Source organism: Leptodactylus fuscus, chromosome 11 (genome assembly GCF_031893055.1).
Source record: "Leptodactylus fuscus isolate aLepFus1 chromosome 11, aLepFus1.hap2, whole genome shotgun sequence".
Classification (NCBI taxonomy): Eukaryota; Metazoa; Chordata; class Amphibia; order Anura; family Leptodactylidae; genus Leptodactylus; species Leptodactylus fuscus.
In genome coordinates, this window is record NC_134275.1 from 10,237,604 (window position 1) to 10,257,216 (window position 19,613).

A 19,613-nucleotide genomic window follows, 5' to 3' on the forward strand; every position below is an offset into this window, starting at 1 on the left:
GCAGTAACCGGAGAGCGCGTTCTCAGCCTGACCTATAGGAGTGTATAGGGGGTCGTGTATAGGGGGTCGTGTATAGGGGGTCGTGGACACTGCCCTCAGGTCACCAGCTATGTACATCGGTTACCTGACACTGATGTAGGATTTAGCCCATTATAAACTAGAGGGTGAAATCTATGGTAACCCCATGGCAAATCCAGAGTCGTTTCTCAGCACAATGTGATGTGCTCATATCTATGACTTTCCCTCAGTGTACCAGTCCAGTGTGAACACACCCTTAGGCTACAGCCCGCACTTAGAGGAGCCACCATGGACTTGTGGATGGCTAATTCTTTGCAAAGTGGATGTGAAAGCAGGACGCCCATGGGCCGGTGGTGTGACTTGAGATCCCGCCACTACAGTCATCAGGACACCTACAGCCAATACTCTAAGAACTCCTGCTTGAAAAAAAAAATAAACACATTTTGGGCAGATTCTCCTCGGCGGTGTTCAGACATGCCCTCTGCAATCCGCTGGGGAAAACCTTGAATTGGGTGATCCTTCCTTTTTTTTTTTTTTTTTTTCCCTCACCGGTCTTCTCTGCCGGCCTCTAGTACAAAGGTTCATAGGGCCGCAATACTCGACACGTTGCAGGGTCACATCTCTTGCACGGCAGCTTTTAGTTGCCTCATGTGAGTATGGCGGTGGGTTTAGCCCATTATTCAGGGCGGGCTCCGGATTGTTCTTTTTCTCAGCGTCTTCCTTACACTCCTGGTGATATACGGACCTAGGCGCTCTGCACACTGACCCATATACAGACCCATGCATTATCTCAAGCCCATATAGACCGCAGTGAGCCCAAAACTCAGGACCGGTCCTATTCCTCTGCGTTTAGTGGTCTGAGATCACTCAATGAAGTGAATGGGTCCATGGCTGCCTGGGTAGGACTCTGATGTCATCTATGTGCCATTTTACCATGGACGGGACACATGCACCTTACCGGGGAAATCCCATCTTCATTTTCATGACGTCCCCTCTGTAGTCACCATGGTCAGATGTCCCGGGACCACCCACATACAGTTGTATCCCGTATTCCATAGTAACCTTCAAGGGCAGCGTCGCCTTGTCCATCCGGCATGCTTACATTGTATTCAGGTAGGTGTTTTAGGGATATTCCTACACAGCAGAGATTTCTTAGGATAGTTATAAACCTCTGCAGGACCAGGCATGTTCACATGTACGGGATAGTTTATCAGATCTGCTGCATGTGAACATTCCCTTATTAGATGGTGATGGTCTCCCCAGGCTAGTGATGGGCTTTCTTCTCCTTCCTGGGGTCACTACTGATCCATAGCTGCAGCTTTATCCTTAGACCTCTCATTTCATCCCTAAGTAGATTTCTGTTCTAGGTCTTGGCCCTGCTGCTTGGAGGACGCAGCTGCTGACCTCACTGATGTACAAAGATGGCGCCTCGGCCCCAATGTCCTCCTGGGGTTGTGACAGACTAGGATGAGCTGGTTTATTGCAGGAAATGCAGCAGCGTCTTGTAACATCGATATCGTTGTACTCCTCTAATCCTCCCACCACCTATGCGGCTGCATGAGCTCCATGTGGGGGCTCCGGGAGGGGCTCAGAGGTCGGGCTACACGCCTTTGCTGGGGTGTAAGTTTGCACCAGGTGGACAGTCCACTTTGCAGATGTGAGCACTGGGTCACCAGGCATGTTCTAGCATCGTCACCTGGTTGGATTCGGCTCTGGTTCTGCTCCCATCATCTCGTGACGGCACCGCTTGTGAGTTGTAATCGTGCTTGCTTGTATGTGCACATGTCTGTCCCTACTCACCACTGCTATTAACATGGTGCTAGCAATGCGCTTGTGCTTCCTCATCTGTTTTGCCGCCATGAGTGATGTTCGTATATTTGTATATAGATATTGTATTGTGTTTATATGGGGGCTGGGGGTTGCATAGAGCTGCAGTGACCTCCAGTATGTGTGTCAGGACAGGCCGGGAATTGCAGAGAACTACTCTAGAGCAGTGTCTGGCGGTCATTGATCTCCGTGTAGTGACCTTCCAACTATTGACAGACCTGATCTGGTTGATGTCAGTCTGTAGACCTTGGCACAGTAAACAGCAGCAGAGGAGAGAGTGAGCCTGGAAGTGTATGATATTAGAAATGGCCCCAGCAATGCTCCACATGTATCCGACTACAAGAAGCTCCACTGACGGGTAATAGTATCACAGACACAAGGGTCAGATCATTCCTATCTGTAGAGTAGGGAGGAGTTCAGACTATGATGGCGCCTCCTAACTCGCTGACCTCTTCTTCCAGGAATCGCCTTTGCTTGGAGACGGACACCAAAGAGCCTCATCACAGCCCAGTGTGCCCGGGAGCGAGGGCAACGAGACCACAGAAAGGTAGGTACCTGCAGCGACCTGGGGTAGTCACAGCGGCCATGCTGACTATGATATAAGGGTCAGTACACACAGGACATCACAGCTTGTGTATATGGGGTAGTCACTGACCGGTCACAGCCTCCATGCTGACCCCTGACCTCACCTAATACATTGAACGCTATGTGCCCATCTGGACCCTGGAGTGATGGCAGACGTCTCTGGGTCTGATGGATCCCGTGTTACATTGTGTGGACTGTCCGGTACATGTGCATCACTTACCTGTAGAGGAGATGACAGCAGGGGGCGTTACGGGAAGATGCTGCTGTCTGGGCGGTGTGATGCTCTGGACAATGTTCTGCCATTTTGTGGCTGTGACCGCCTACCTCTACATTGTACATACCTGTTACCACCCGTTATTATCAGGTTCTGTGCGGTTATTTTTGCCGTGGTGTTGGGGGCGGCCGCAGCTCTTGTTCTCTATTGAAGGTGTAGAAAGCTTTAATCTCCTAATCTGCAGTCTCTGTAGGAGCCGCCATGATAGTTTTGTCTTCTCCTCCTCGCCGCCGTCAGATGTGATCACTATAATTTTTCAGCACTTCCCCTTTAATGATCCCCTGCATGTAGAGCGACGCCATGGAAGCCATTGTAGGGACGTCAAAGAAGCGCGAAGGACCCCAATTCTACAGACAGCTTATTATCTAAAATCCGCATCGTCCGTCACCTCCACATTGTGCTGCTGTCTGCAGTGATCCAGGGGAGGGGGCGCAGAAAGCCAAAATAGCGAGAAACTCCCAGAATATCGACTGATGACGAGAAGTGCGTTGTCACTTTAGTGAAGATTCCTTAAAGAAGCCACAACCGTGCACAGCCATCTCCTGTCCTGATAGTTTGTTACAGTGTAGCAGTCTGGAGTCCACATAATATTATCTAGACTGGATACAATTGTAACAAACCCTCAGCTGTGAGAAGTATCAGCTCAGACTCTGTAGGAGACGCTGCAGAGAGAGAGGTCTGGCATGGAGGACTCTTCTCTCCGCCAGTTGCAGTATAAAATGGAGCGGCACTGAGCGGACCCCATTACAGTCTATGGGCTCTGCAGGTTACCGCTTCATTAGTGGATGGGGATCTCCATTGTTCATGTCCACATGGGGAACCAGAGCACTGCCGGATTCACTGACAGCAAGCAGAGGTCTTATAGAAGGTTTATTACAGATCTCTAATCTTATGTCAGGCCACAGAACTCTACCGAAGGTCTCGATCCGGAGGAGCAGGAGGCGGAAGAAAGTGAGGAAACCGACGAGCTGTCCCTGGTGGATCACAATGAGATCATGGCCCGGCTCACTCTGAAACAAGAGGTAGATGTGGTGGTGTAACAGCAGAAGGGGGCGCTAGTGGGACAGCAGGCTTATGTATAACTGATCTTTATAACTGCAGGGTGACGATGGCCCAGATGTGAGAGGCGGCTCTGGAGACATCTTATTAGTCCATGCCACAGAGACAGATCGCAAAGGTGAGCGCAGAGAGACAGACTCCAACCGGTACAGGATAATAATGTATGTACACAGTGACCAGCAGAATAGTGAGCGCAGCTCTGGAGTATAATACAGGATAAGTAATGTAATGTATGTACACAGTGACTGTACCAGCAGAATAGTGAGTGCAGCTCTGGAGTATAATACATGATAAGTAATGTATGTACACAGTGACTGTACCAGCAGAATAGTGAGCGCAGCTCTGGAGTATAATGCAGGATAAGTAATGTAATGTATGTACACAGTGACTGTACCAGCAGAATAGTGAGTGCAGCTCTGGAGTATAATACAGGATAAGTAATGTAATGTATGTACACAGTGACTGTACCAGCAGAATAGTGAGTGCAGCTCTGGAGTATAATACAGGATAAGTAATGTAATGTATGTACACAGTGACTGTACCAGCAGAATAGTGAGTGCAGCTCTGGAGTATAATACAGGATAAGTAATGTAATGTATGTACACAGTGACTGTACCAGCAGAATAGTGAGTGCAGCTCTGGAGTATAATACAGGATGTAACTCAGTATTGTCCTGGTCTTTCCATCGCAGTTCAGTATGATCTTGTCCCTTTTTCTTCTTCCTTCTTGGTGTGATGAGCGTTGTCTTCCTCCTCTCCCCACAGATCTGGTCCTGTACTGTGAGGCCTTCCTGACCACTTACCGGACGTTCATCTCACCAGAGGAGCTGATTCAGAAGCTCCAGTATAGATATCCTTTCCTGTGTGTGTGTGTGTGTGTGTGTGTGTGTGTGTGTGTGTGTGTACATATAGTAGGGCGCTTTTCACATACAGGAAGCCTCAGACTCCATTCTAAGTCATTGGATCTGTCCGGGTTCCTCAGTCTCTGAGCTCATGGCTCCATTATGAACTGCAGCTCACAAGCATGTACACTGCCCGTCATGTCGGGGTTATTGGTCTTCTTTCTTGCACTGTCCATTTTATTTCCTTATCTTCTTTCCACATATGAGAGATTTTGTCACTTCCAGGACACGTTCAAGCAGCGAGTGAGCAAAAACACCTTCTTTGTGCTGGTGAGAGTGGTGGACGAGCTGTGGTAAGTGACGTGGCCAGACGTGGTGTTAGTGTCTCCTCCTCTGCCCTCATTACCTGTATAATAGACGCCCGTCCACACTCAGTCTTGTCACTCTCCATTCCTTGTAGGTGGAAAAACTTGGTAAATCGCCAGTGTAGCAAATACTTATCCCCCTCCTTCCCGAACATCAGGGTCATGCTCTGCACCCCTCCTGTGCCATATATTAGGAGGTTGCAGAAGTTTCCATTGGCCGAGCCCTGACCTTGTGGTTTTCTTCTCTCTGCAGCTTGGTGGAGCTGACAGATGAAATCCTGAAGCTGCTGATGGAGTTGGTATTCCGGCTGGTGTGTAAAGGGGAGCTCAGCCTGGCCCGGGTGCTGCGGAAGAACATCTTAGAGAAAGTGGACAACAAGAGAATGCAAAGCCATTGCAACTCTGCACTGAGGCCTCTGGCTGCCCGGGGGGTGGCTGCCAGGTACGAGGGTTTCCCACATTATGGATCACTACTACCTCATGGGGTATTAAGGTCAGCACGTGACCCCCATTAAGTCAGTGGCTACAGCTTAGCTGCATTGTCTATTGTCATGTGGTATCCACTTCTAAGGTTACTGGTCTATTGTCCACCATGCTTTACACGTCTGCTTTTTCTATATACCTGATGACTTCTATGTCCTTATCCCAGACCAGGAACGCTGCACGATTTCCACAGTCATGAAATAGCGGAGCAGCTGACCCTTCTGGACGCCGAGCTATTCTACAAGATTGAGGTATGGACGTGGGCAGTGGCGCTCTACTGGTGTCGTAGATGGCAACGGACCGGTTCTAACCCAACGTCTTCTCTATTACAGATTCCTGAGGTCCTGCTATGGGCAAAAGAACAAAACGAGGAGAAGAGTCCAAACCTGACCCAGTTCACCGAGCATTTCAACAACATGTCTTATTGGTAAGAGAGGTGGACGGTTGTGTGGAGCGATGAGAGCGGCGCAGGTTCATGTATGCTAACTTATCCCGCCATACCCCTCCCCCCAGGGTGCGATCCATCATCATGCAGCAGGAGAAGGCGCAGGATCGAGAGAGATTGCTCCTAAAATTCATCAAAATTATGAAGGTGAGTGACAGGCGATCACATGAAGGGAAAATGGTCGCTGCCTAGTGTTTGCTCCCCCAATATAGAACCCACCTAGTAACAACAGTGTGACCATAGAGAAGGGGTTGGTGACATCAAGCTATGACCTGCTCAGTATCTAGATGACTTTGCAGCAGACCCTCTGCCGTAATAAGGATTAGCTGGGGACTTGTCTTCAGCCTCTGGGTGTAAATCTATTCCCGTTCTCTGACATAAAGCAGAGTTATTGAGATTCTGACAATATGGATGTGCAGAGATGCAGAGTAATCGTCGCTTTTTGCTTCATAGCATCTGAGGAAACTTAACAACTTCAACTCGTACCTCGCCATCCTGTCCGCGCTGGACTCTGCGCCCATCCGGCGGCTGGAGTGGCAGAAGCAGACGTCTGAGGTGAGGCTCCTGCCGCTCTTCTCTGCTGACGGCCATGTCTGACACTTGCCTGTATTAAATCTGACTTTGTGTCCTGCAGGGTCTTGCTGAGTATTGCACCCTGATCGACAGCTCCTCCTCCTTCCGGGCTTACCGCGCCGCGCTGTCTGAAGTGGAGCCGCCCTGTATACCGTACCTGTAAGTACGCCATAGGCTTTGTATACATTGTGATCACATGATATTATGGACGTTGCATACATTGTACCTTTGTCTTTCTTCCAGGGGTCTGATCTTACAGGATCTCACCTTCGTGCACCTGGGGAATCCGGACCACATTGATGGGAAAGTGAACTTCTCCAAACGCTGGCAGCAATTCAACATCCTGGACAGCATGAGGCGATTCCAGCAGGTGTAAGTGAAGGATCGGACTGACTCCGCCTCCTCCCCGCACACTATATAATCTATAGGGCTCCCCTGCCATCTCATAGACTCTGATCACAACTCCTGGACCCCTATGATGTCTCACCAGACATGGCCCCCTAGTACCCTCATGTGCTAGTGGCCAAAGGGTTAAAGCGGCAATGATTGTTAAGGTTGTTCTGGCTACAATGTCTGCAAAGTGTTATAATGTAGCAAAACCCCCACTGTGGCAGATTTATTAAGACTGACGTTTCGTCCTGCAGACAGGCGCTCCGGGCCCCTAGTACATCAGACACACGCGCCATATTATCACCCATCCATGTCAGATAACAGGAGTAGGTGGGATAATATCCCTGTCAGAACAGATCAGATGAAAACAATGCAAGTGTGAACACAGCCAAAGGCTTCTTGGGATGGGTATTCATGTGATATGTGATGTCTGAAGGTGGTGACCACATATACCAGGCTTACTGGGGGGAGTGTATTGTACCCTATAGATTATAGAGAGGTCCCTCGGGTGTATTTTTACCTAGTCAATGTTATTAGCTGCTGTCGGGGGAACCTCTGCTGCAGATGTGACCATAGCCTTCTATATGGATGGACCGAATCTCCGCAGGATCTCTGCTTGCTGTCAGTGAACATGTGCACAGTGATACAGCTGAGGGTTTGCTAAATCTCCAGTCCACATAGTCTCCTGTGGTTTCCAGACTGATTTGTTACAATGTATCAGTGCAGGTAAATCCTATCGGTGCAGTTATTTCTGCTACATGGCCACTTTGGCTGTAGTTCCCATTGCATGACCAAAGTTTGCCGTATCGCCCTGCGACTTCTCCACTTCCATTGGTCAGCAAGTCACAGGTTGATACAGCACCGATCATTGCCTGTGACTCCATAGTGCAGCTGTGATGTCTCCATTCACCAACTGCGAGCAGAGGTCGTGTAAGAAGGTTTCAGGACGTTCCATTTAAAAGTAATGTAGCTGATCCATGTCCGCTCACTTGGTGTAGTTGCTTTATCCCCCATATAATCTGTTTTTATGACTATTTCCTCCTTGCAGTCATTACGACGTCCGCCGGAACGATGACATCATCTCTTTCTTCAATGACTTCAGCGACCACCTGGCAGAAGAAGCTTTATGGGAGCTCTCGCTGAAAATCAAACCTCGCAACATCACCAGGCGAAAGACAGAACGGGATGAGAAAACCTAAAGCCGGGAGAGCGGGCGACGCAGCCCCGCGGACACAGAATATAGGGGATCTCCGACTGAAAGGGAGATCCCTGAGACTGATGGGGCGGGGGGTCATTCGTCATGGTTACCTATTGTCACTGACTCCTCCCAATGATGCGGTTGGCCTCGCCTGCTGCCGTCTTACGCTGATTTACCGCCATCCCGTGGCCAAACACCACACTGTGTGCCATCTGTTTACACATCTATGGAACGGCAGACATATTGTGCTGTGACATTGCGACTTCCCCGGAGGGTGGGACACGGCGGCCTGAACGTCCGCAAAGAAGCCACCTGATGTGGAGCCCAAAGTTTTACTTCTCATTGTTTTCTTTTGCCAAGAAGGTTGGCTTATGTTGGACACCGTGTTTACCCAGAACCCCCTGCAGAGGGCGGCAGCGAGCAGCTCCTGTAAATATCAGTGTTGTTTTTGGGAGGGGGAGGGGGCGCAATGTGATATGTATTATTATAATTATTATATTTTTTTTATGATGTTGCATGACAAGTATCCAGAGACTGAGCGTGTAATATACATAGAAAAGCCGGGCGTACGGCCATCTGCATAAGGGCAACTATCCGGGGGCCGCCTCACAGGAGGCCAAATAAATGTTTTCAATGTCTTTGTTCCTTACGGCTTGGCTTGTCGAGCAAGGAATCTTCTCGTCCTCCCATGTGATGGCGTCCATGTCTAGTGCTAAACCGCCCCAAACTAAAGAATTGTTAATTTAAATAAAAAGAAATTCACTTTTTTTTGCACACAGGTCGCTGAGGTTTATGGGGTCAGTGAGCCGCGATCTGTGGGGGGTGCTGGGACTTGTAGTTGCACAGATATGGGAGTGGAGGACTGGATGGAACAAATGCATTAGGTCTGGCTGTAAGGTAACTGGCTGCAGAAGAAGCCCTGCCCACTTGTTTAAGCCCCACCCCTCCATGTGTATAGATGCTGGATGAGCCCTGCCCACTTGTTTAAGCCCCACCCCCTCACCTGTATAGATGCTGGATGAGCCCTGACCACTTGTTTAAGCTCCATCCTCTAAAGTCTAAATTCTTTAGGATTTCTGGACTAAGCTGTGATAATCTGCCTTGTGTTGTAGTTCATATCTGTTCCAGCAGGGGGCGCTGTATGTAAGTGTCTGGACTAAGCTGTGATAATCTGCCTTGTGTTGTAGTTCATATCTGTTCCAGCAGGGGGCGCTGTATGTAAGTGTGTTTGCTGTTTTTACATTCACCTTTAGGCTGGAGCTCCACGTAGCATAAATGCCACAAAAAAAGCGCGTTTTCCAGTTGCTGCACAGGACTCCGGCTAATCCATATGTTGCAGAAATGTCAGTCACGTCTTTGTAAATCGCAGCAGGTCAGTTATACTGATGGAAACGCCGGCGCCTTCCCTGTAACAGAGACAGAGAGTCCGCAGGGGAAAACTCGCAGGGAAAGTAACATGTTTCCTCTGCGTTTTGTTTTTTTTCCTGCTGCGGCCTTAAAGGGGTTGTGCCTGGTTAGATAAACATGGCTGCTTTTGTTTGCAGACGGCGCCACCTGTCTGTGAGTTATCTAGTTATAGTAAAGAGAAGGAGACTAAACTGCAATACTGCACACAACCTGTAGGCAGAGGTGGCGCTGTAGTGGATCTAGATTTGCTTCTGTACGCCAGGACAGCCACAGGTTCTGTATAATGTTGCTATTTCTGGGTTTGTGGTGTTTGTCTGAGCTCTGACAATGTACAGCTGAATGTTGGTCACAGTGAGTCTAGTCCTAGTAATAGGTCTGCTCAGCCTCAGCTGGTTACTATACGCAGGCAGCAAGCAGGGGTCCTGAAGAGTAAACTGATCACAATGGCGCCCCCTCAGTGAACACCAGGAAGTGCAGGTAAATTAAAAAAGATACAATGTATTTCCATGTGTCCTGTACATATACACAGCGGCGATGTGTCCGAGTATCCGGTCACCCCCTGAGGGGCCGATTAGGGCCAGGAGTAATATTTAGTCTCTGCAGAAGTTTCTCTTTCTAGTCCTCCATCATAAGAAGATTGTCACGACCACGTAAATGATCCAGCTGACCGAGATGAAGACCCCGAAGAGCAGGCTGAAGAGGACCAGGGAGCGAGCCTTGCGGGAGGACTCCTGAGCCTGCAGGATGTCGCCTCTGCTCAGCGCCACGCGGGTCTGGAGAGGGAAGAGACAGGTGGGTGAGACGGAGCGGACTCAGAGATGTGTATGTGGGGAGTCTGCCACTAGGGGGCGCTGTACACCTAGCCTAGTATTACCACTGACACATCCTGTGATCACCAACTGCTGCAAAACTGCAACGACCAGCATGCAACAGCCGGAGAGTCAGACTGGGATTACTGATCCACTGCATGATGGGGGTTGTAGTGTGCAACAGGTTGTGGATGAGCGTGCAGATTGTTAGACTTTATATAGGGAGTGGTACCTGTGGTCATTGCAGGGTTAATGCGGCAGTGGCTCGGCCCGGATCCTGTTACCACTCCCCCCATTAATATTCTATGGTGTATATGTTATTCTGACAGGTCGTTTTGCTTTTTCTTTCCTGAATAATTTACATCTGATCTGTGATTTAGTCGTCGCTGTGTATTTGGTGCGGCCGCCATGAAATCTCACAGGACGCGGATTTAAAGGGATTCTCCGCTACTGACTCATGGGACAAGGCTCTGTGCAGGCTGACAATGGTGAGATTCAGTGTTAGGATTGATGGAGTTCCCCTTTAAGGCGAGTCTCCACCCCCGTGCCTTACCTCATGTGAATAGACCACGGCGATGATCCCTGTCAAGAAGCAGCAGAAGAAAGTCACTAGCACCGACTCCACCATGTAGTCCTTGGTCCGCGCTTCGGGCTGCGATGGCGCCATCCCCAGGGAGCTGTCATTCTGCAAGGAAGCAATGGTGGCATCAGCAACACCCCAAACCTACCCCTGCCCTGTGGACTGGAGGTGGCTACTAAATCCTCAGTGTGACCCGCAGACATTGGCGCCCTCTTACCACCTCTATGTTCCGTACATCGATACGGAGGACGGGGCCATCTTTTGGGCAGTTTCACAGGAGCTACACAGGATCATGTGGGCATTAATAATTCAGGACCTGCCAGGCCAAGGAGCCGCCGAGATCTTATTTCCTCTTTATTTCTCATAGAAGGTGTAGTTAACCCTTCATGTACCTGAGGAGCGCGCAGAGCCAACGACGCAACGCATGGGGGTGCTCTATGAAGCGCTGCGGGGGCGGCCATCATTAACCCTAGAGGACTGGACATTGGGAACGTCTCACATAAGGGTTATCCCTGAGTATGGAGATATTGGTTCGCCATTCAGGAGTCTGGTAAAGTTGGGTGAATACTCTGAGACTTATAATGGAGGCCATATTGTTGGTCACCCAACTTTACCAGAATCCTGAGTATCAGGTCTGGACAATGACGCATAGTTTGGCCCTTCAGGAGTCTGGAGAACTGTAATAGAATCCATATTGGTGGTCACACAGCTTTCCCAGGGCGAGATAGGTGACTTACTATGATGTAGGGGTAGGAGCCAGGCGGCAGGTTGGGTTGAGTGTAGACGGTGGACATGGCGGCTCTGGACTGGTAGTAGACGGGCATGTTCCCCGAGTAGTTGGCTGGTGGGTAACTTGGATACAGCAGGTGAGCGATCTTTGGGTCCGGGGGGGAGTATGGAGGGGGGTCCCCAACAAATCCCACATTCTCTATCCCTTTGGGCTCCTCGGATGTCGTCTTGGGCTGCTCGTCTCCAGGAGTGTTAGCTCTTTGGCTTATTTCTGCCGCTGCGATGCTTCTTTCCTCTTCCTCCTGGATCGGAGCCTCAATGTCTGCAGAAAAAAATATTGGGGTTACTATGCTGAAAATGAATACAATGCAAGTCAGTGTACACTGTAACAACACATCTCACAGCAGGGGGTTTGTTCCTGTGCATTAGTTTAGACAGCCCTTCTCCTGTCCTGATAGTTACAATGTACCAGCCCGGAGACCACAGAAGACTGCTCACACTGTAACAAACCCTCAGCTGTGACACGGACTGGTTTTCAACCTTGAGCTGTTCCTGACTGACCTAGGACTGGGCGCCTCGGTTTTATGGCTAGATTGTCGCTGTTATTTTGGCCTCCTATCAGATTTCCGTCATGTTCTCGCCCCCGTCAGGGGTAATAACTTTCCGTGGCCGCCACCTTTGCTCTCGGGTTATTTTCTCTTCTTTACTGATAAGATTCTGTGTTTGTTCTGCAGCTTGTGCTGTATAAACATCCACTGACCGCTCTTTGTTTACAGTAAAGATTTCACGTATGTGCGAAATCTGCCGTGACACGTCCAGGATTAGAAATACAAGGCTTTCCTCTAGAAACAGCGCCACCACTGTCCACAGGATGTGTCTGGTGTTACAGCTTGGTTCTATTCACTTTAATGAAGCTTCAATACCAGATACAACCTGTGTGTCTTTGTGGCGCTGTTTCTGGAAGGTTGTAGTCTTTATCTGTAAGGATTGCTTTTCAGGATGCTGGGAGAGCTGGTTGACCACCGCTATGCGCTTCTGTTCAGCTTTCCAAGACATACAATGACAATTTTACCTGGTTAACACTCTCTGGACTCTGCAAAAGCTGCGTGACAATCCATCAGAGATCTTTGGGAAGTCATAGTGGTAGTCACCCAGCTTTCCCGAAAACCAATTCTAACTATTTATCGCAATCTGGAAGGAGAAGAAGCTGAAAGGAGAAGAAGCTATACCGCATGGGATTATGTGGGCCCCTATAATCTGCTGTAATCTCTGCTGCTCCCTCCCTATAGGATTAAATGATTTGCAAGGAAATCGCTGAGAAGTGCGAAGGTAAATTATCTTATTGTTAGTGACAATGTAATCTACCTCCTATGTACAAGAATATAACTACTATAAGGGTGCATTCACACTAAGTATACGCTGAGCTGATTCTGAACATAAAACACATTCAGAATCAGCGCGTACAAAGCAGATCCCATTCATTTCAATGGGAGCCGGCCTATGAGCGCTCCCCATTGAAATGAATGGGCTGCTTTTTTCCCTATTGGTTTCAATGTGATACACGTGTATCAGAATCAGCTCAGCGTATACTTAGTGTGAATGCACCCTTATACTGATCCTATATACAAGAGTATAACTAATATAATACCGCTCCCATTGCCCACATTATATATTGTATATTGTGACTTGCATTACTGATCAGGTCTTGATTCCGATAAACTTTCCTTTGTACATTACAATCATTAAATGGAGGTTATAGGGTTAAGTTCTTTCTGCTCTGGCGGGTGGGGATGTGAGGGCTAAAGGTGTGAACACAGTGCAGAGAACCTGAAGCCATAAAACAGTTAAAATATGTTTGAGATGGACATGTAAACAAGAGCGCCCCCTATCTTGTTATAACTCTTCTGTCTGGAGAGTAATGCAGAGCATAGGTCAAGTGAATACAATCTATTACTATCTGTTATCAGCCATGTCAGGAGAGGCCGACTGTAGGACAGGGGAATACAATCTATTACTATCTGTTATCAGCCATGTCAGGAGAGGCCGACTATAGGACAGGGGAATACAATCTATTACTATCTGTTATCAGCCATGTCAGGAGGGGAGAGGCCGACTGTAGGACAGGGGAATACAATCTATTACTATCTGTTATCAGCCATGTCAGGAGAGGAGAGGCCGACTGTAGGACAGGAGAATACAATCTATTACTATCTGTTATCAGCCATGTCAGGAGAGGAGAGGCCGACTGTAGGACAGGGGAATACAATCTATTACTATCTGTTATCAGCCATGTCAGGAGGGGAGAGGCCGACTGTAGGACGGAGAATACAATCTATTACTATCTGTTATCAGCCATGTCTGGAGGGGAGAGGCCGACTGTAGGACAGGGGAATACAGTCTATTACTATCTGTTATCAGCCATGTCAGGAGGGGAGAGGCCGACTGTAGGACAGGGGAATACAATCTATTACTATCTGTTATCAGCCATGTCAGGAGAGGCCAACTGTAGGACAGGGGAATACAATCTATTACTATCTGTTATCAGCCATGTCAGGAGAGGCCGGCTTCTTGTGACTTGTGTTGATGAGTGACAGGAGGTGTTGTACGGTCTTTCTCCATGATCATATTTGTCTGACAGTAATTATATTTGTTACCTGTCCTTATAGTCACTGGTGGCTCTGACAACTTCTCTCTATTTCAGTAACAAAGTAGAAGCTGTTGTCAGAGTTGTCAGGTCCTTTCTTATGTTATATAGGAGACATTTACCGCTGATTCCTCTCTTATAGTTCCACCATTTTTAACCATTTCTGTTCCTATACTATGGATCAGTATGTTTGTATTTGTCAGACCTCAACATCTTACTAGTCACAAAGAAATGAAAGTCTACCCCCCAACTCCTGTCCTGGCTGGACCTCCTGATACCTGCACAGTGTAGGCTCACCTTTGTAATAGGTAAGGGAATTACATAAAAGCCCTGCTGGGAGTTGTAGTTCAACAGGTTGAAGCCCCGTGATCTGCAGTTCCCTGTGGTTGTCAGACAATATGTAGTATAATGTGTCCTCTAATATATCCATATGAATAAGGACTGATCAGTCTGGGCTGAAGACCTGACCGGCTCCTCTCCCCTGCCCAGATGCTGCAGCCCAGATCGCTTACCTGGAGTGGCCATAGCCCCGCTGTCTTGTCCCCACATCCCCCTGTACCTGGAGTGGCCATAGCCCCGCTGTCTTGTCCCCCACATCCCTCTGTACCTGTAGTGGCCATAGCCCCGCCGTCTTGTCCCCACATCCCTCTGTACCTGTGGTGGCCATAGCCCCGCTGTCTTGTCCCCACATCCTCCTGTACCTGTAGTGGCCATGGCCCCGCCGTCTTGTCCCCACATCCCTCTGTACCTGTGGTGGCCATAGCCCCGCTGTCTTGTCCCCCACATCCCTCTGTACCTGTGGTGGCCATAGCCCCGCTGTCTTGTCCCCCACATCCTCCTGTACCTGTAGTGGCCATAGCCCCGCCGTCTTGTCCCCCACATCCCTCTGTACCTGTGGTGGCCATAGCCCCGCCGTCTTGTCCCCCACATCCCTCTGTACCTGTGGTGGCCATAGCCCCGCCGTCTTGTCCCCCACATCCCTCTGTACCTGTGGTGGCCATAGCCCCGCCGTCTTGTCCCCCACATCCCTCTGTACCTGTGGTGTCCATAGCCCCGCCGTCTTGTCCCTCACATCCCCCTGTACCTGTAGTGGCCATAGCCCCGCCGTCTTGTCCCCCACATCCTCCTGTACCTGTGGTGGCCATGGCCCCGCCGTCTTGTCCCCACATCCTCCTGTACCTGGAGTGGCCATGGCCCCGCCGTCTTGTCCCCCACATCCCTCTGTACCTGTAGTGGCCATAGCCCCGCCGTCTTGTCCCCCACATCCCTCTGTACCTGTAGTGGCCATAGCCCCTCTGTCTTGTCCCTCACATCCCCCTGTACCTGTAGTGGCCATAGCCCCGCCGTCTTGTCCCCCACATCCCTCTGTACCTGTAGTGGCCATAGCCCCTCTGTCTTGTCCCTCACATCCCCCTGTACCTGTAGTGGCCATGGCCCCGCCGTCTTGTCCCCCACATCCCTCTGTACCTGTGGTGGCCATAGCCCCGCCGTCTTGTCCCCCACATCCTCCTGTACTTGTGGTGGCCATAGCCCCGCCGTCTTGTCCCCACATCCTCCTGTACCTGTAGTGGCCATGGCCCCGCCGTCTTGTCCCCCACATCCTCCTGTACCTGTAGTGGCCATGGCCCCGCCGTCTTGTCCCCACATCCTCCTGTACCTGTAGTGGCCATGGCCCCGCCGTCTTGTCCCCACATCCCTCTGTACCTGTGGTGGCCATAGCCCCGCCGTCTTGTCCCCACATCCCTCTGTACCTGTGGTGGCCATAACCCCGCCGTCTTGTCCCCACATCCTCCTGTACCTGTGGTGGCCATAGCCCCGCCGTCTTGTCCCCACATCCTCCTGTACCTGTGGTGGCCATAGCCCCGCCGTCTTGTCCCCCACATCCCCCTGTACCTGGAGTGGCCATAACCCCGCTGTCTTGTCCCTCACATCCCCCTGTACCTGTAGTGGCCATAGCCCCGCTGTCTTGACACTCCTTGCCTGGGACTTGGAGTAAGTTATGATGATGAGGTTTATCCTCCTCTTGTCATTAATCCTGGCCCTGTTGGCCCGCAGGCTGGCTCATCCTTCCCCTGCTGCCCGGCGCGCTCTCCGGCTTCTTCCTCTGCCTTCTCTCCGGGTCTCAGTTTTCTGGCTCTCACCTGGCCTATTAATAATTGACAGGGCTGTTTGCGGACGGCTGTGTAAATAGGAGCTGAGCTCCGGCTGCTGAGCTCACAGGGAAGGCTGGCAGTACCACTTCACTCAATGCCACCATGGTACAAAGGGTGGAGGTAGGTCGGCTAGGAGGGTGGTACGGGGTTATGTCACAGCCCATATGTCACAGTAATCTGTAGCCAAGCTGTAAGGAGCAGAGGTGGCGCCCTCCTGGTGGTCGGGGTAAGACCCCTGCTGTAGTAGTGTCACTTCCCTGGCCCCCACTGTCACCCCATCCATAGGGGAGTTGTCGGTCATGTCTGTTCGGGTGTGACGGGCTGCAGTCACCTGTGTGTGGTCCAGGCTGAGACATCCCGGATCGGCAAAGGCTTAACAAGTTCCAGGCCGTCCTCTGCGCCGGGCCCTGATGGAGACCGGATAGGACTGAGCTAAGGCTGGGCTCACACTAGTGCTCGGTCTCCATTCCTGCAAGCAGGATTTTTCTCTCCACATTCTTCCCAGGCTGACCCCCATTCACTCCATAGGGCCTGCTCCATTGTTAGGGTGCATTCACACTGAGTAAACGCTAGCTTATTTTGTAGAGTAAAATTACACTTGTAAATTTTGCTATCCCATTGACTTCAATGACATTTTACAGGCGTATTTTTACAGGCGTATTTTTTACAGGCGTATTTTTTACTGGCGTATTTTTACACTTGTAAAAAAATATCATTGAAGTCAATGGGATAGCAAAATTTACAAGTGTAATTTTACTCTACAAAATAAGCTAGCGTTTACTCAGTGTGAATGCACCCTTACGGGTAACCACATTCTAAGCAGATTGGGTTTCTGTTTTTCAGGTCGCCAAGTGAACCCGAAGAACGGAAACTCAAGTGCAGGTGTGAACTCAGCATCAAGGAATTATTTTTTTTCTGACCTGTTTATTGTATTTTACCTGCATTGATGTATCATCCTTAAGCCTTGTCTGGAGTGGACACAACTGAAACAAACCCTCAGCTGTGTGAAATATTAGGTCAGGGTGAGCCCTTTCTATAACCTACGGCCCGCTCTGTAGATGGGAATCATGGACGTTCCCACAAACACAGAACAGTCACATTCTACGTTCTTGTCATCTCGAGGTCACACAGCAGATAAGCGGTGTCAGCCCCAGAGCAGCGCTCATATCCTGACCAGTCACTGACAGATTCACGTCCTTGAGACCTCATTTACTGGCAAGTCGTGAAAGATTTAGTTCTGTGTTTCAGGGGAAACTAAGTGATGACCAATATGGCGGTATAACTGCACTGGGGTCATTCAGGAATGGATAGCGAGCCCTAAACAGCTTTACCATTCAGGGCTCTGGGAAAGCTGGAAGATGATCTTGACCTTTCAAGTCCACCTCCTCTTCCTCGTATGTGAATGTCTTCCCGGGCGGCGCCCTCTCCTGAAGGCTAACACATCGGACATTTATTGTTTTATTGCCTTGAGGACAAAGGATGAAAATAGGGCGCCATCTTAAAGGAACAGGAACCACTGAGGTTAGCGCAAAGGTGGCACAAAGTGTGCGGAGAAACTTCTGTTTTGTAAAGTGCAAATCCTTGTGTTCAGTTATACAGATCCTGTGTTATATCCTGTATTCTACTCCAGAGCTGCGCTCACTGTTCTGCTGGTACAGTCACTGTGTACATACATTACATTACTTATCCTGTATTATACTCCAGAGCTGCGCTCACTATTCTGCTGGTGCAGTCACTGTGTACATACATTACATTACTTATCCTGTATTATACTCCAGAGCTGCGCTCACCATTCTGCTGGTGCAGTCACTGTGTACATACATTACATTACTTATCCTGTATTATACTCTAGAGCTGCGCTCACTGTTCTGCTGGTACAGTCACTGTGTACATACATTACATTACTTATCCTGTATTATACTCCTGAGCTGCGCTCACTATTCTGCTGGTACAGTCGTTGTGTACATACATTGCATTACTTATCCTGTATTATACTCCAGAGCTGCGCTCACTATTCTGCTGGTACAGTCACTGTGTACATACATTACATTACTTATCCTGTATCACACTCCAGAGCTGCGCTCACTATTCTGCTGGTACAGTCACTGTGTACATACATTACATTACTTATCCTGTATTATACTCCAGAGCTGCGCTCACTATTCTGCTGGTCACTGTGTACATACATTACATTACTTATCCTGTATTATACTCCACAGCTGCGCTCACTATTCTGCTGGTACAGTCACTGTGTACATACATTACATTACTTATCCTGTATTATACTCCAGAGCTGCACTCACTATTCTGCTGGTCACTGTGTACATACATTACATTACTTATCCTGTATTATACTCCAGAGCTGCACTCACTATTCTGCTGGTCACTGTGTACATACATTACATTACCTATCCTGTATTATACCCCAGAGCTGCGCTCACTATTCTGCTGGTGCAGTCACTGTGTACATACATTACATTACCTATCCTGTATTATACCCCAGAGCTGCGCTCACTATTCTGCTGGTGCAGTCACTGTGTACATACATTACATTACCTATCCTGTATTATACCCCAGAGCTGCGCTCACTATTCTGCTGGTGCAGTCACTGTGTACATACATTACATTACTTATCCTGTATTATACCCCAGAGCTGCGCTCACTATTCTGCTGGTACAGTCACTGTGTACATACATTACATTACTTATCCTGTATTATACCCCAGAGCTGCGCTCACTATTCTGCTGGTACAGTCACTGTGTACATACATTACATTACTTATCCTGTATTATACCCCAGAGCTGCGCTCACTATTCTGCTGGTGCAGTCACTGTGTACATACATTACATTACTTATCCTGTATTATACTCCAGAGCTGCGCTCACTATTCTGCTGGTGCAGTCACTGTGTACATACATTACATTACCTATCCTGTATTATACCCCAGAGCTGCGCTCACTATTCTGCTGGTACAGTCACTGTGTACATACATTACATTACCTATCCTGTATTATACCCCAGAGCTGCGCTCACTATTCTGCTGGTGCAGTCACTGTGTACATACATTACATTACTTATCCTGTATTATACTCCAGAGCTGCGCTCACTATTCTGCTGGTGCAGTCACTGTGTACATACATTACATTACCTATTCTGTATTATACCCCAGAGCTGCGCTCACTATTCTGCTGGTGCAGTCACTGTGTACATACATTACATTACCTATCCTGTAT

The 19,613-nt window shown here is 49.1% G+C and overlaps 2 protein-coding genes across 6 annotated transcripts in view; one reads left to right on the plus strand and one right to left on the minus strand.

Moving 5' to 3' along the window:
- The window catches only part of RAPGEF1 (Rap guanine nucleotide exchange factor 1), a 35,560-nt gene extending 26,728 nt beyond the window's left edge, over window positions 1-8,832 (plus strand). For all 5 annotated transcript variants that reach the window (XM_075260263.1, XM_075260264.1, XM_075260265.1 and 2 more), the window contains 13 exons: window positions 2,307-2,392; window positions 3,603-3,726; window positions 3,806-3,881; window positions 4,528-4,612; window positions 4,865-4,957; window positions 5,223-5,411; window positions 5,619-5,703; window positions 5,785-5,879; window positions 5,966-6,044; window positions 6,351-6,452; window positions 6,532-6,629; window positions 6,714-6,842; window positions 7,909-8,832. In XM_075260263.1, coding sequence (XP_075116364.1) covers window positions 2,307-2,392; window positions 3,603-3,726; window positions 3,806-3,881; window positions 4,528-4,612; window positions 4,865-4,957; window positions 5,223-5,411; window positions 5,619-5,703; window positions 5,785-5,879; window positions 5,966-6,044; window positions 6,351-6,452; window positions 6,532-6,629; window positions 6,714-6,842; window positions 7,909-8,059 — 1,392 coding nt within the window. In that variant the 3' untranslated portion in view covers window positions 8,060-8,832. The remainder of the gene's footprint in view (window positions 1-2,306; window positions 2,393-3,602; window positions 3,727-3,805; window positions 3,882-4,527; window positions 4,613-4,864; window positions 4,958-5,222; window positions 5,412-5,618; window positions 5,704-5,784; window positions 5,880-5,965; window positions 6,045-6,350; window positions 6,453-6,531; window positions 6,630-6,713; window positions 6,843-7,908) is intronic.
- Window positions 8,833-9,943: 1,111 nt separating this feature from the next.
- PRRT1B (proline rich transmembrane protein 1B) lies at window positions 9,944-16,886 on the minus strand. Its single transcript, XM_075260290.1, has 4 exons — window positions 16,169-16,886; window positions 11,592-11,905; window positions 10,828-10,959; window positions 9,944-10,238 (listed from the first exon to the last, which is right to left on the minus strand). The coding sequence occupies exons 1-4, from the start codon at window positions 16,179-16,181 to the stop codon at window positions 10,092-10,094; spliced, it is 606 nt and encodes a 201-aa protein (XP_075116391.1). The 5' UTR covers window positions 16,182-16,886; the 3' UTR covers window positions 9,944-10,091.
- Between the last annotated feature and the right edge of the window lie 2,727 nt (window positions 16,887-19,613).